Source organism: Rhinopithecus bieti, unplaced genomic scaffold (genome assembly GCF_001698545.2).
Source record: "Rhinopithecus bieti isolate Rb0 unplaced genomic scaffold, ASM169854v2 scaffold_574, whole genome shotgun sequence".
Taxonomy (NCBI): Eukaryota; Metazoa; Chordata; class Mammalia; order Primates; family Cercopithecidae; genus Rhinopithecus; species Rhinopithecus bieti.
In genome coordinates, this window is record NW_016803605.1 from 543,138 (window position 1) to 556,394 (window position 13,257).

At 49.6% G+C, this 13,257-nt stretch overlaps 1 protein-coding gene across 1 annotated transcript in view; it reads right to left on the reverse strand.

Annotated features, from left to right (window-relative positions):
- Window positions 1-13,257, reverse strand: part of BICRA (BRD4 interacting chromatin remodeling complex associated protein) — a 99,883-nt gene that overhangs the window by 9,362 nt on the left and 77,264 nt on the right. Inside the window, 5 exon segments of the mRNA XM_017888868.1 lie at window positions 10,367-10,419; window positions 11,973-12,241; window positions 13,005-13,170; window positions 13,172-13,226; window positions 13,229-13,257. The exon segment at window positions 13,229-13,257 is cut by the window's right edge and continues 30 nt beyond it. Coding sequence (XP_017744357.1) covers window positions 10,367-10,419; window positions 11,973-12,241; window positions 13,005-13,170; window positions 13,172-13,226; window positions 13,229-13,257 — 572 coding nt within the window.

Below are 13,257 nucleotides of genomic sequence, written 5' to 3' on the forward strand. Positions count from 1 at the left end.
GGGGGTCAGAACCAACCGTAGCTCCCATTGCCCCAAGACACTGGGGTCCCCAGCCATCCCCTCCAGAAGCCCCCTTCCTAGCCCACCCCATCCTAAGAGGGGAGCCCGCCACGGCTGCCCTTCCCTCCCTCGTCTCTCACTCCCCATGGCGCCCCTCCACCTGCCCCCGACCTCTGTCCCCCACCCCAGCTCCTCCACATTTCTCTGGCCTCCAATTTCAAACCCCCTTCTGCCCCATTCCCCCAGCCCCTCGCAGTTCCCCGGACAAAGGCGAGCCCTGTAGGGTTGGGGTGGCAGCAGCGGAGGAAGCAGAGGCAGTGGTGGCGGCGGCAGCAGAGGCACCACACCTGCTGCCCAGCAGGAGGCAGGAGGGCCGGGCAGCGAGCACAGCAGCGGGGAAGGAGGGCGGGCAGGGCAGCGTCCCAGCCGCCAGCCCCCACCAGCCCATCTAGCCAAGTCAAGGCAAAGAGATACCAGCATGATGCTGTGTACCGTGGCTAGGGGCTGATGGCCATGGCACGGGGGCTGCCGAGGATACGGATGGCCACACAGGGACAGGCCTGGGTTCACAGCCACATGTGGACCTCTGGATGTGGGCATGGGAAGGCCCAGACTTCTAAGTGTCCTGGGCACCTGCCTCTGTGTGCCTGTGTGGCCATGGCTGCAGGCCTACCTGGGCGCCACGTGAGCTTGCAGGTGCAAGCGTGCGTGTGTGTGCACAACATACCAGATTGTGATGAAGCCTGTGTCTGCAAGCACACGTGATCTGGTGCTAGTTCTGTCACGCGCACACAGCCACCTTGCCTAAAGCATGTCTCAGACAGAGCGCCTTGCCCCTATGGACCCTCCTCCCAAAGAATCATAACCAGAGCAGCCACTGTGTAACCAGTGGGTACCAGCTGTGTACCCAACACTGGGCTGGCACCGTGACACTTGCTGTCACAGAATCTGCATCCTAGTAACAGCTCATGCTGATCTAACACGAATGGCCGGCCTCCTGCATCCATTTGTGCAATCTCTCCCTAGCCCTGAGAGCAGTGGTAACACTGGACCCATTTCACAGATAAGAAACTGAGGCCAAGGCGCCGAAACTGGTCCAGACTCTCCAGGCTGGGGAAGGCGGAACTGAGGCCTTTACACTGCTCAGTGACTTCTGAGCCGTTTCTCAAAGCTGACTGAGTTCAGGCTTAGACAGTTCAGGAGATCTGCCTGAGGACAGCCAGCGCCACCACACTCCAGAGCCGGGCCTCTCGGCATGACATCAGATTCACCACCAGCTTTGGCCTCTAAGTCCTAGAGCCCTTCCAGCATCCCTTCCAAGCTGGGCCCTGAGTAACTTCTGACAGTTAAAGAACCAAACCAAACCAACCAATCAATCAATTAATCAGTCATCAATCCAGACACCCGAAAGGTTTGCCACCTCTAAGAAGAGATAAGAGGCACAGTCCTTGGCGCTGTGTACGGCTGATGGGGCTGTCCCCTGGAGGGCAGCTTGGTCTGGGGACTTTGAAAGGGTCACGACTTTGACCTGGAAATTCCCCCTCCAGGAATCTGTGATAAAGAATATTCGGCTGGGCACGGTGGCTCACGCCTGTAATCCCAGCCCTTTGGGAGGCTGAGGCAGGCAGATAACCTGAGGTCAGGAGTTCGAGACAAGCCTGGTCAATATGATGAAACCCCGTCTCTACTAAAAATACAAAAAAAAAATTAGCCGGGCATGGTGGCATGCACCTGTAATCCCAGCTGCTTGGGAGGCTGAGGCTGGAGAATCGCTTGAACCCAGGAGGCGGACGTTGCAGCGAACCAAGATCGCGCCACTGCACTCGAGCCTGGGCAACAAGAGTGAAACTCTGTCTCAAAAACAAACATCAAAAAAGAATATTCAAGTACTTGCTCATGGGGATACCCACTGTGGGAGTATTTACAATAGAGGAGAAGGAGAAATGACTCAAATGGCCAATTCTCCGACATCGCTGAGTCGGAGAAAAAAGAACTTGCCCACTCAACAGGTTCCAAGGGCTCAGGGAGGTGGCCCGCATGCAGTGGCACTCTGATGCTACATGAAATAGGAGAATAATACAATACTACAGGATCCCTGGGCACCTGGTGAAGTTGGATTATGGACAGTGGATTTGACAACAGTATCATGTCAATGCTGTCTGCTTTATTTCTTTGCAGTATGATGGTTAAGAAAGAGAATGTCGTTGTTCTCAAAGGTTAAAATATTATACTAAAATATTAAGGGGTAGGCTGGCCGCGGTGGCTCACGCCTGTAATCCCAGCACTTTGGGAGACCAAGGCAGGTGGATCACTTGAGCCCAGGAGTTCAAGACCAGCCTGGTCAACATAGTGAAACCCCATCTGTACTAAAAACACAAAAATTAGCAGGGCATGGTGGTGTGCACCTGTACTCCCAGCTACTCAGGAGGCTGAGGCTTGAACCCAGGAGGAAGAGGCTACATTGAGCCGAGACTGCAGCACTGCACTCCAGACTGGGCAACAGAGTGAGACTCAGACTCAAAAATAAATAAATACATAAATAAATAAAATAAAATATTAAGGGGCGAAGGGGTATAATGGTTGCAACTTACTCTCAACTGATTCAGAAAAAAATGTACACAGAATGAGAATGCTAAGGTCAAGGCAAATGCAGCAAAAGGCTGACAATGGGTAGATGTTGGAGGCAGCCACCACCAATCCCCACCTCCTTGTGTTCAGTCCCCTCCCACTGCTGGTCTTTGTGGCCAATAGACTTTGGCAGAAGTGATTATATGACACTTCCAAGATTAGATATAAAAAGCCTGCTGCTCCCATCCTGAGCATTCTCAGTCTGTTTCTATTGGGTCACTCACTTTGCAGGAAGCCAACCGCTGTGTGTCATGTGCTGCCCCTTGGAGAGGCCCACTGAGGGAGCAATTGAGGCCTCCTGCTAATAGCCACACAAGTGAGCATGGGAGCAGGTTCTCCAGATCAGTGGGACCTTCAGATGACTACCGCCCAACTGACATCGTGACTACAACCTCATGGGAGATACAGAGCTAGAACCTCCTAGCTAAGCTGCTTTCAGATTCCTGATGCTTAGAAACTGTGTGAGACATGTGAATACTTGCTGTTTGAAGCTGGTAAGTTTTGAGGGTAATTTACTGCATAGCAATAGATAACTAATACATCTAGTTGAGGAGTGAAGAACTCCTATGAGCTCTCTGTACTAGTCCTGAAACTTTTTATGTGTTTGAAGTCATTTAAACATAAAAGCTTAAAGATACCAAAACTTAAAAAGTTTTAATTTCATTCTCATCAAAAGTGCACACACACACAACCCACAAATTAAGTCACATGCCAAATGACTTACTGGGAAAAATACTTGTAACTCCTAGCACAAAGTTCATCTCTCTCATATATAAAGAGCCTCTAGAAATTACTAAGAATTACAACTGGTGAGAAAAAGGGGCAAAGGATATGATCAGACAGTGCACAGAAAAGGAAAGACAAAAGGCTTGAGTATTTCCAGTATTATCACTTGTAATAAGAAAAATGCACAGCAAAACACACCCCAGGGCACTATTTTTCACCCTAGGGTACCATTTATCACCCATCGCATTAGGAATAAAGCCTATGTCTAGTAAAGACGCTTGCATATACTACCCTTGGGGGTCTAAACTGGCATAATTTGCTACAACTCCAGAGGAATGCAATTCAGCAGTAGCTATCCATGTTATAAATGCACACTTGCTTTGGTCCAGCAAACAGGCTTCGAGGAAGTAAACAGACCTGCACACATGGGAAGTAACAGGTGAACGAGTAGGCCAGGCATGGTGACTCACGCTTGTAATCCCAGAGCTTTGGGAGGCTGAGGCGGGCAGATCACCTGAGGTCAGGAGTTCGAGACCAATCTGGCCAACATGGTGAAACCCTGTCTCTATTAAAAATACAAAAATTAGCTGAGCATGGTGGCATGCGCCTGTAGTCCCAGCTACTAGGCAGGCTGAGGCAGGAGAATTGCTTGAACCTGGGAGGCGGAGGTTGCAGCGAGCCAATATCACGCCATTGCACTCCAGCCTGGGCAAAAAGAGTGAAACTGTCTCAAAAACAAAAGCAAAACAAAACAAAACAAAACAAAACAAGTGAACAAGCTGTTTCCCGCAGCTTCGTGTAGAATGCCAAAATCTGGATGTGGCCTAACATGCATCAATATGGCATTTCCTGGGGAAATGAACTGTACAAAGGAATACTTCAAAACTCTAACAGAAAACAAGCAAACTCTCTGTTGCTGTCACAGTAAGTACATAATGAGCTCCCCTTTGGGTACAAATGGGAGAGAAATATAAACCATATTTGCACTAGGTTGTATATACACAAAGAACTGGAAAGGGATACAAAAATTAGGCCAGGTGGCCAGGCGTGGTGGCTCACGCCTATAATCCCAGTACTTTGGGAGGTCAGGCGGACAGATCACCTCAGGTCAGGAGTTCAAGACCAGCCTGGCCAACACGGCGAAACCCTGTCTCTACTAAAAATACAGAAATTAGCTGGCAGGGTGGTGGGTGCCTGTAATCCCAGATACTCCAGAGGCTAAGGCAGGGAGAACTGCTTGAACTCAGGAGGTGGGGGTTGCAGTGAGCAGAGATCTTGCCACTGCACTCCACCCTGGGCGACAGACTGAGACTCTATCTCAAAAAAAATAAAAATAAATTAGGCCAGGCTCAGTGGCTCATGTCTCTAAACCCAGCACTCTGGGAGGCTAAGGCAGGAGGACTGCTTGAGCCCAGGAGTTCAAGACCAGCCTGGACAACAGAGCAAGACCTTGTCTCTAAAAAAGAAGAAAAAAAGAAAAAAATTTTGATGATTGTACCATGTGAATAAAATGCCTTATTTAAAAAATGTTTTAAATAAAATTGGGGTCGGGGGAGTTAAACAGAAACTCCATACCAAAATGTTACAATATTTATCTTAGAAAAAACAAAGCTAGGCCTGGCATAGTGGCTCACGTCTGTAATCCCAGCACTTTGGGAGGCCAAGCCGGGTGGATCACTTGAGGTGAGGAGTTCAAGACCAGCCTGGCCAACATGGTAAAACCTCATCTCTCTAAAAATAGAAAAATTAGCCAGGCGTGATGGAATGTGCCTGTAACCCAAGTTACTTGGGAGGCTGAGGCAGGAGAATTGCTTCAATCCCAGAGACAGAGGTTGCAGTGAGCCAAGATCATGCCACTGCACTACAGCCTGGGCGACAGAGAGAGAAGCTGTCTCAAAAACAAAAAATAAAACAAAACAAAGAAAAAAAATTTTTCTTTCTTTTTTTTTTTGAGAGCAATCTCAGCTCGCTACAACCTCTGCTTCCCAGGTTCAAGGAGAATTTCCTGCCTCAGCCTTCCGAGTAGCTGGGATTATAGGCGCACACCATCACACCCAGCTAATTTTTGTATTTTTAGTAGAGATGGGGTTTCACCATGTTGGTTAGGATGGTCTCAATCTCTTGACCTCGTGATCCACCCAACTTGGCCTCCCAAAGTGCTGGGATTACAGGTGTGAGCCACTGTGCCTGGCCAGAAATTTTTTTTTTTTTTACTAACTGCTTCCACACAGTGGTATTATGTGTGACTTATTTTTCTTCTTTGTTCTTTTCTGTATTTTCTACATTCCCTAAACGAGCACCAAATTATTATTACTATTATTATTTGGTCTTCAACTGCTGGCCTCAAGTGATCCCCCCATCTTAGCCTCCCAAAGCAAAAAAATTACCATATGAGTGGATTGTTCACCAAGAGATTCCCTCCTTCTCTTCCTTCCCTTTCTTTCTTTCTTCACAAATGAAGTCTCGCTATGTTGCCCAGGCTGGCCTCAAACTCCTGGGCTCAAGTGATCCTCCTGCCTCAGCCTCCCTCCTGAGTAGCCGGGGCTACAGGCATGAGCCACCGCACCCAGCTTCCAAGAGATTTCAAGAACCCCATGTGGAGGCGGCAAGATGCTCAACTTCACACACAATTAGAGAAAAGCACAGGGGGTGTGTCACTTTCCAGCCTGGCAAAGAGCAGGCCAGCTGCTAATCTCGTGTGTCGGTAAAGCTGCAGGACCAAGCGAAGCCATGACTGGCATGAACTTTTTCAAAAAGGTTTAGCACTTTCCACAAAATGGCTGGAAAGCTTATCCTTTGCGTCTAGTAATTCTATTTTTAGAAATTTACCCTACAAGTACTTTCATACCTGTGTGCAAAGGATGGATGCAAGAATTTTTTTTTTTTTTTTTTTTTTTTTTTTTTGAGGCAGAGTCTCACTCTGCCACCCAGGCTAGAGTGCAGTGGCATGATCTCAGCTCACCACAACTCCCTCTAGGCTCACTACAACCTCCGCCTCCCAGGTTCAAGCGATTCTCCTGCCTCAGCATCTCAGGTAGCTGGGATTACAGGTGCCCACCATCATGCCTCACTCATTTTTGTATTTTTAGCAGAGATGGTGTTTCACCACGTTGGCCAGGCTGGTCTCGCACTCCTGACCTCAGGTGATTGCCCGACTCGGCCTCCCAAAGTGCTGGGATTACAGGTGTGAGCCACCACGCTCAGCCAAGAATATCTTATAGGAGTTTCGTTTGTTAACAATGACAAATAAACCACCTGAAGTATTCCTGAAGAAGGGGCTGAATAAAGAAATCATGGTATGTCCATATCACAAAACACAATAAAGACATCAAAAGAAAGAGGCAAACTATAGCCCACAAGCTAAGAATAGTTTTTACATTTTTTTTTTTTTGAGACGGAGTCTTGGTCTGTCGCCCAGGCTGGAGTGCAGTGGCCGGATCTCAGCTCACTGCAAGCTCCGCCTCCCGGGTTTACGCCATTCTCCTGCCTCAGCCTCCTGAGTAGCTGGGACTACAGGCGCCCGCCACCTCGCCCGGCTAGTTCTTTGTATTTTTTAGTACAGACGGGGTTTCACCGTGTTAGCCAGGATGGTCTCCATCTCCTGACCTCGTGATCCGCCCATCTCGGCTTCCCAAAGTGCTGGGATTACAGGCTTGAGCCACTGCGCCCGGCCCGTTTTTACATTTTTAAACAGTTGAAGAAAAAAAAATCATAAGAATACTATTTTGTGACTTGCAAAAATTACATGAAACTCCAATTTCAGTGCCCTTAAACAAAGTTTTATTGGAACACTCCTGTGCTCATTCATTTGCATATGGTCTGTGGCTGCTTTTGTGCTCTAATAACAGAGACCATATGGCCCTCAAAAGCCTGAAACGTTTACTATTGCCTCTTTCTAGAAAGTTGCCCGGAAAAATAAACAAATAAATGAATAAAATCAAATTAAGCAAAAGAAAGTTTGCCTGGCTTCTTTCCCTTCACAGCTCTTTCAACATGCCCAACTCTGTTCTAAAACATTTTAATGTTAATATACATCTATTAATTTACAGATATTACTTTATTTAACCCTTACAGCTGTACGAAGTAGCCGCTGTTCCTATCATTCTCATTCTGCAGGCAAGGACACCGTGGTACAACAGAGAGGCAAGCAGCTTGCTGAAGGTCACAGGGCCTGTAAGTGGCCAAGTCCTATTTCCTAACTCCCACATCACAGCAATCCTCCCAGATGGTGGTTTGCAAAAAAAAAAAACCCCAAATAAAAACACACCCCTACACGTAGTAACCACTGATAATGGCTGAAGTCATCTTAGGGGGTTGTGACCAGCACTTAAAAAGAACAGTGGGGCCGGGCGCGGTGGCTCAAGCCTGTAATCCCAGCACTTTGGGAGGCCGAGACGGGCGGATCATGAGGTCAGGAGATCGAGACCACCCTGGCTAATACGGTGAAACCCCGTCTCTACTAAAAAAAAAAAAATACAAAAAACTAGCCGGGCGATGAGGCGGGCGCCTGTAGTCCCAGCTACTCGGGAGGCTGAGACAGGAGAATGGCGTGAACCCGGGAGGCGGAGCTTGCAGTGAGCTGAGAGCCGGCCACTGCACTCCAGCCTGGGCAGCAGAGCAAGACTCCGTCTCAAAAAAAAAAAAAAAAAAAAAAAAAAAAAAAAAAAAGAACAGTGGAGGCTGGGTGTGGTAGCTCACGCCTGTAATCTCAGCACTTTGGGAGGCCAAGGTGGGCAGATCACCTGAGGTCAGGAGTTTGAGACCATCCTAGGCAACACGGTGAAACCTCATCTCAACTAAAAATACAAAAATCAGCTTGGCATGGTAGTGCACTCCTGTAATTCCAGCTACTCGGGAAGCTGAGGCAGGAGAATCGCTTGAACCTGGGAGGTGGAGGTTGCAGTGAACCAAGATAGTGCCGCTGCACTCCAGCCTGGGCGACAGAGGGAGACTCCATGCCTCCCCGCTAACCCCAGAAAAAACAGTGGAAACAGAATAGAAAATATTGATGTGTATCACACATTGTAACTTCCGTTTCAGTGATATGTGTATATATACAAATACATGTATGTAGGCGTGTCCTGAGTGGTGACATAAAATGAAATTCTTGTGCCGGGCACGGTGGCTCACACCTGTAATCCCAGAACTTTGGGAGGCCGTGGTGGGCAGATCGCCTGAGGTCAGGAGTTCGAGACCAGCCTGGCCAACATGGAGAAACCCTATCTCTACCAAAAATACAAATATTAGCTGGATGTGGTGGCACGTGCCTGCAGTCCCAGCTACTCGGGAGGCTGAGGCAGGAGAATCGCTTGAACCCGGGAGGTGAAGGTTGTAGTGAGCTGAGATCGCGCCACTGCACCCCAGCCTGGGTGACAGAGCAAAAAAATAAAATAAAAAAGTAATTCTTATCCTGGGTGGTGGGTCAAGGAAAAAAAAAAAAAAAAAGATTTGAAAGCCAGTGCTCCAAGATATGTTGCTAAATAAGCAAAGCCAGATGCAGAACACAGTCTTTGCTTTTCTGTTTGTGTTAACACAAAGGGAAAATGCACGCACGTGCATACACACATACACAGACACACACACACGGAGGCTGCCAAATCCATCTGGGTCCAGAGAGCAGAGTTCCGAGTGCAGGGGTTGGAGTTCATAACAGTAAGAATCATCCAGATTGGGAACTGCTATTCCGTGCATATACACAGGATAGTGGTTCTCAATCTGGATGATTCTGTCCCCGCCAGGGGACACTTGGCCAATCACCCACCCATGACTACACACCCACCATGCCATCCATCCGTCCGTCCATTCAGCCATCCATCTGTCCATCCACTTGCCCACTCAACAAACATTCATTGACCACCTTCTGTCATGCTGGCACTGTTGTAGACACAGCTGCTGTGGAGAGTCCTACCTTGTGCCTCCTCGCCTGTGTGTGTGACTAAGAGTCAGCTCGGGTGCACACTTGACTGTGTGCACTAAGCATCCTTCTCAAAGGTCCTCCACATGGCCAGGCACAGTGGCTTACCCCCATAATCCCAGCCCTGTGAGAGGCCAAGGTGGGAAGATTACTGAGCCTAGGAGTTCGAAACCAACCTAGGCAGCATAGTGGGACCCCATATCTCCCCCACAAAACAAAATACAAAAAAAAAAAAAAAATTAGCTGTGCGTGCTGACACGCACCTGTAGTCCCAGCTACTTCAGGGTCTGAGGTGGAAGGATCACTTAAGCATGGCAGGCAGAGGTTGTAGGAGCCAATATTGCACCACCGTACTCCAGCCTGGGCGACAGAGCCAGACCTTGCTTCCAAAAAAATAAGTTCAGCTACAGCATAATTACTGCAACTGCTAACAGTAAGTGTCTGTTCACTGAGCACTGGCTCTGTGCAGTGCCATCATGCCAGGTCACTGGCCTTATTCCCATTTTAGATGCAAAAACCATGCCTCAGAGAGCTCCACTAAGCAGAGCTGGATTGACACCCAGGTCTGGCTTTCTTAAGACTTCAGGTGTCTCCAGCAATAAGCCCCCAGGGTTTTAATCCAGGCCCTACCATTTGCGAGCTGGGCAACCTTGGGCAAGCTAATTAATCTCCCTGTGCCTCTGTTTCCTCACCTGCAAAATGAGATGCTACCACCTGCCTGGTGGAGGTTGTGAGGTTTAAATGAGAGACTGCTAGGCGGGTGCGGTGGCTCACACCTGTCATCCCAGCACTTTGGGAGGCTGAGGCGGATGGATCACCTGAGGTCAGGAGTTTGAGACCAGCTTGGCCAACATGGTGATACCCCAACTCTACTAAAAATATGAAAATTAGCCAAACATGGTGGCGGGCACCTGTAATCCCAGCTACTCAGGAGGCTGAGGCAGGAGAATCACTTGAACCCAGGAGGTGGAGGTTGCAGCAAGCCGAGATCTTGCCACTGCACTCCAGCCTAGGTGACAGAGTGAGACTCTGTCTCAAAAAATAAATAATAATAATAATAATAATAATAATAAAAGCAAACATTTATCAAGTGCTTACTTTGCGCTAACTCATTTACTCCACCTACGCGCTCCCTCAGCCTACCTAAGCATCTGCTGATGGAAGGAACAATTGGTTGGTAAAGGTTAAATGGTAAGTGGGAGAGCCCGCAAGTGAAATAACGGCTGTTCAAGGTCAAAGCCCATGCTGACTTCTGCCATCCTGCCCTTGTCACTGTCCCACTCTCCTCTTCCTACCTATCCACTGGTCCTTTCTGAATGAGTACCACATTCACTGCTCTAGAATAAGAGGGTAGCCCTCCCTAACCTGCTATGTGCTTATGACTCATAAGCATAATGCTTATTACTCTTAAGACAAAAGGCTAATTTTCCTAATATGTAAAGAGTTTCTACAAATCTACAACAAAATGACAGTAACCCAGATTTTACAATGGCAAAGGGTATGAGCAGTTTCATAAAACAGAAGGTACATATGGCTCTTACTCTTATGAAAATCTGCCTGAGCTCATTCACAATAAAAGAAATGCAAATGAAAACAAAACAAGATACTATTTTTCACCTATCTAGATCAGCCAAGTTCAACATACTGGTGAGGTTGCGGGCAGGGCGGGGAAGGCATAATCACATATTGCTGATAAAGGTTAAACTCATTTATACTCCACAGGGGCAATTTGGCAATATCTGTCAGAGATAAAAATGAATATGCCTTCAGAGCCAGCAAATTCCTTGTGAAGAACTTACCCTACAAAATGACATACATACAAAGGCATTCTTTGCAGCCTTGTTCACAATAGCTAAAGATCAGAAGTGACCTAAAAATCCAACAATTTAGACTGGCTAAATAAATATCAGTACATGCACACAGTGGAATACCACACAGTCATATAAAAGAATGAAGAATGGGAACGGGCACAGTGGCCAACACTTGTAATCCCAGCACTTTGGGAAGCCAAGGCGGGCAGATCACTTGAGGTCCGGAGTTCAAGATCAGCCTGGGCAACATGGTGAAACCCCGTCTCTACTAAAAATACAAAAATTAGCCCAGCATGGTGGCAGGCACCTGTAATCCCAGCTACTCAGGAGGCTGAGGCAGAAGAATCATTTGAACATGGGAGGCGGAGGTTGCAGTGAGCCGAGATCGCGCCATTGCACTCCAGCCTGGGCGACAGAGTAAGACTCCATCTCATTTTTTTTTTTTTTTAAAAAGAGAGAATGAAGAATGGTCTCCAAGATCGATTTTTAAATAATAAAAAATGCAATACTGCAGGCAGAGGATGCTACCCTTTTGTAAAATTGAAGGAAAAGAATCCATATTTGATTGTTTCCCTATCCAGATAACAAATGCAAGAAACCACCCTGGGAAGATGACAGGAGGCTACGGTTCAGGAGAGGGGGGTTCTCCACTATGCATCTTTTTGTACCTTTTAAAATGTGAATTATCTGAATGTATTACTAATTCGGATGTGAAAATTATAATTTTAGGAAAGAACAGATTTCCTTCCATGTGTGTCTTGCATTCCTGCAGCGCATGGGCTCCCCCAGGGCCGGCCCTGGTCTCAGGCATCCATGATCATTGGGGAGACACTTGGGAAACACTTTGTGGGAGTGAAAGAGAGCTCTGTGTTCCAAGTCAGCAGGACAGAGACGCAGGCAGGGCGGAGAGCGAGGAGCGGGAGAGCGGGCAGGAGGGGCGAGGCTGGGTCTGTGCTGTGGACACACGCTGCTGGGGTCCCTCTACCTGGGGGGCCGGAGCCGGGGAAGCCTGGCCGTCGGGGGCCTGAGGGCCGAGGCCAGCTCCTTTGGCGACGGGGGTGGCCGGGGCTGGGTCTTGGGCGGGAGGCGGGGCGCTGACTATGACCGAGGCAGGCACGGAGAGGTGGGGACCCTCTGCAGAGAGGGGCTGCTGGCTCCTCTCCTGCAACGGGCAGCCCGCACAGGGTCAGAAGGCCGCCCCCACGGGCCCTCGACCACCCCACCCGAGACCCCTGCCCCTACTGACGCTCCAGAGAACAGGGTAGTAGTGGGCAGCCTGGCAGGCAGGATGCCAGGCACAGAGGCCATGGAGGCCAAAACCCAGGCAGCCCGCTCCATTCTGAGCTCCTATTGGCCCCTCTGCCAGCTCCACCTTGCCCTGCCTCTCTCCTGCCCCACCTGCCTGTCCGTCCGTCCCTGTCTTGTCCACTTCCTGTCTAAGATCCCTCTCCTTGTCTGTCAGCAGGCCAGCGAATGCCTGCCTTTCTCTGTCCGTCTGCCAGTCCCTCTCCCTGTCTGTCAGCAGCCCAGCCGGTGCCTGCCCTTCTCTGTCCGTGCACTAGTCCCTCTTCCTGCCAGTCCCTCTCCTCTTCCTGTCTGTCAGCAGCCCAGCCAGTGCCTGACCTTCTCTCTCTGTCTGTTCGCAGGTCCTTCCCCTTGTCTGTCTGTCTGCCAGTCCCTTTCGCTGCCTAACAGTTGTCCTGCCCCTCGTCCGTCAGTCAGCCAGCCTGCCAATCCATCTTCCTGCCAGTTCAGCCAGGGCCCTCAGCCCTCCAGCCTCCTCTTAGGGGCCACCTGTGCCATACTGAGACCTTCCCCCACAGCTGCCACAGTGGCATCCACTTTTGGATCTTGGCGCCTCGCCCCAGGGCCCCTCCTCCTCCCAAACCCGCCTCCTCTGGTACCTGCTCCCCTGCCCTGCTTACCTGGGGCAGGAACATCTGCAGGGAGTCCTGAGTGAGGATGGCCGTAGGGGTGGCAGACGGCGGCTGTCCCAGGACGATCTTCTCCGGGCTAGACGCCAGGCCAGGGCTGGGCTGGGGGGTGGTGGCCTGAGGCGGGGCAGCAGCCTGTGGGGTGGGGCCTGCGGGGCTGCTGCGCCTGCGGCTGCTGGAGGCCCAGGGGCAGGGGTGTGCTGACCGCCGGGGCGCCTGGGGGGCAGGCTGCACCGTGAGGACG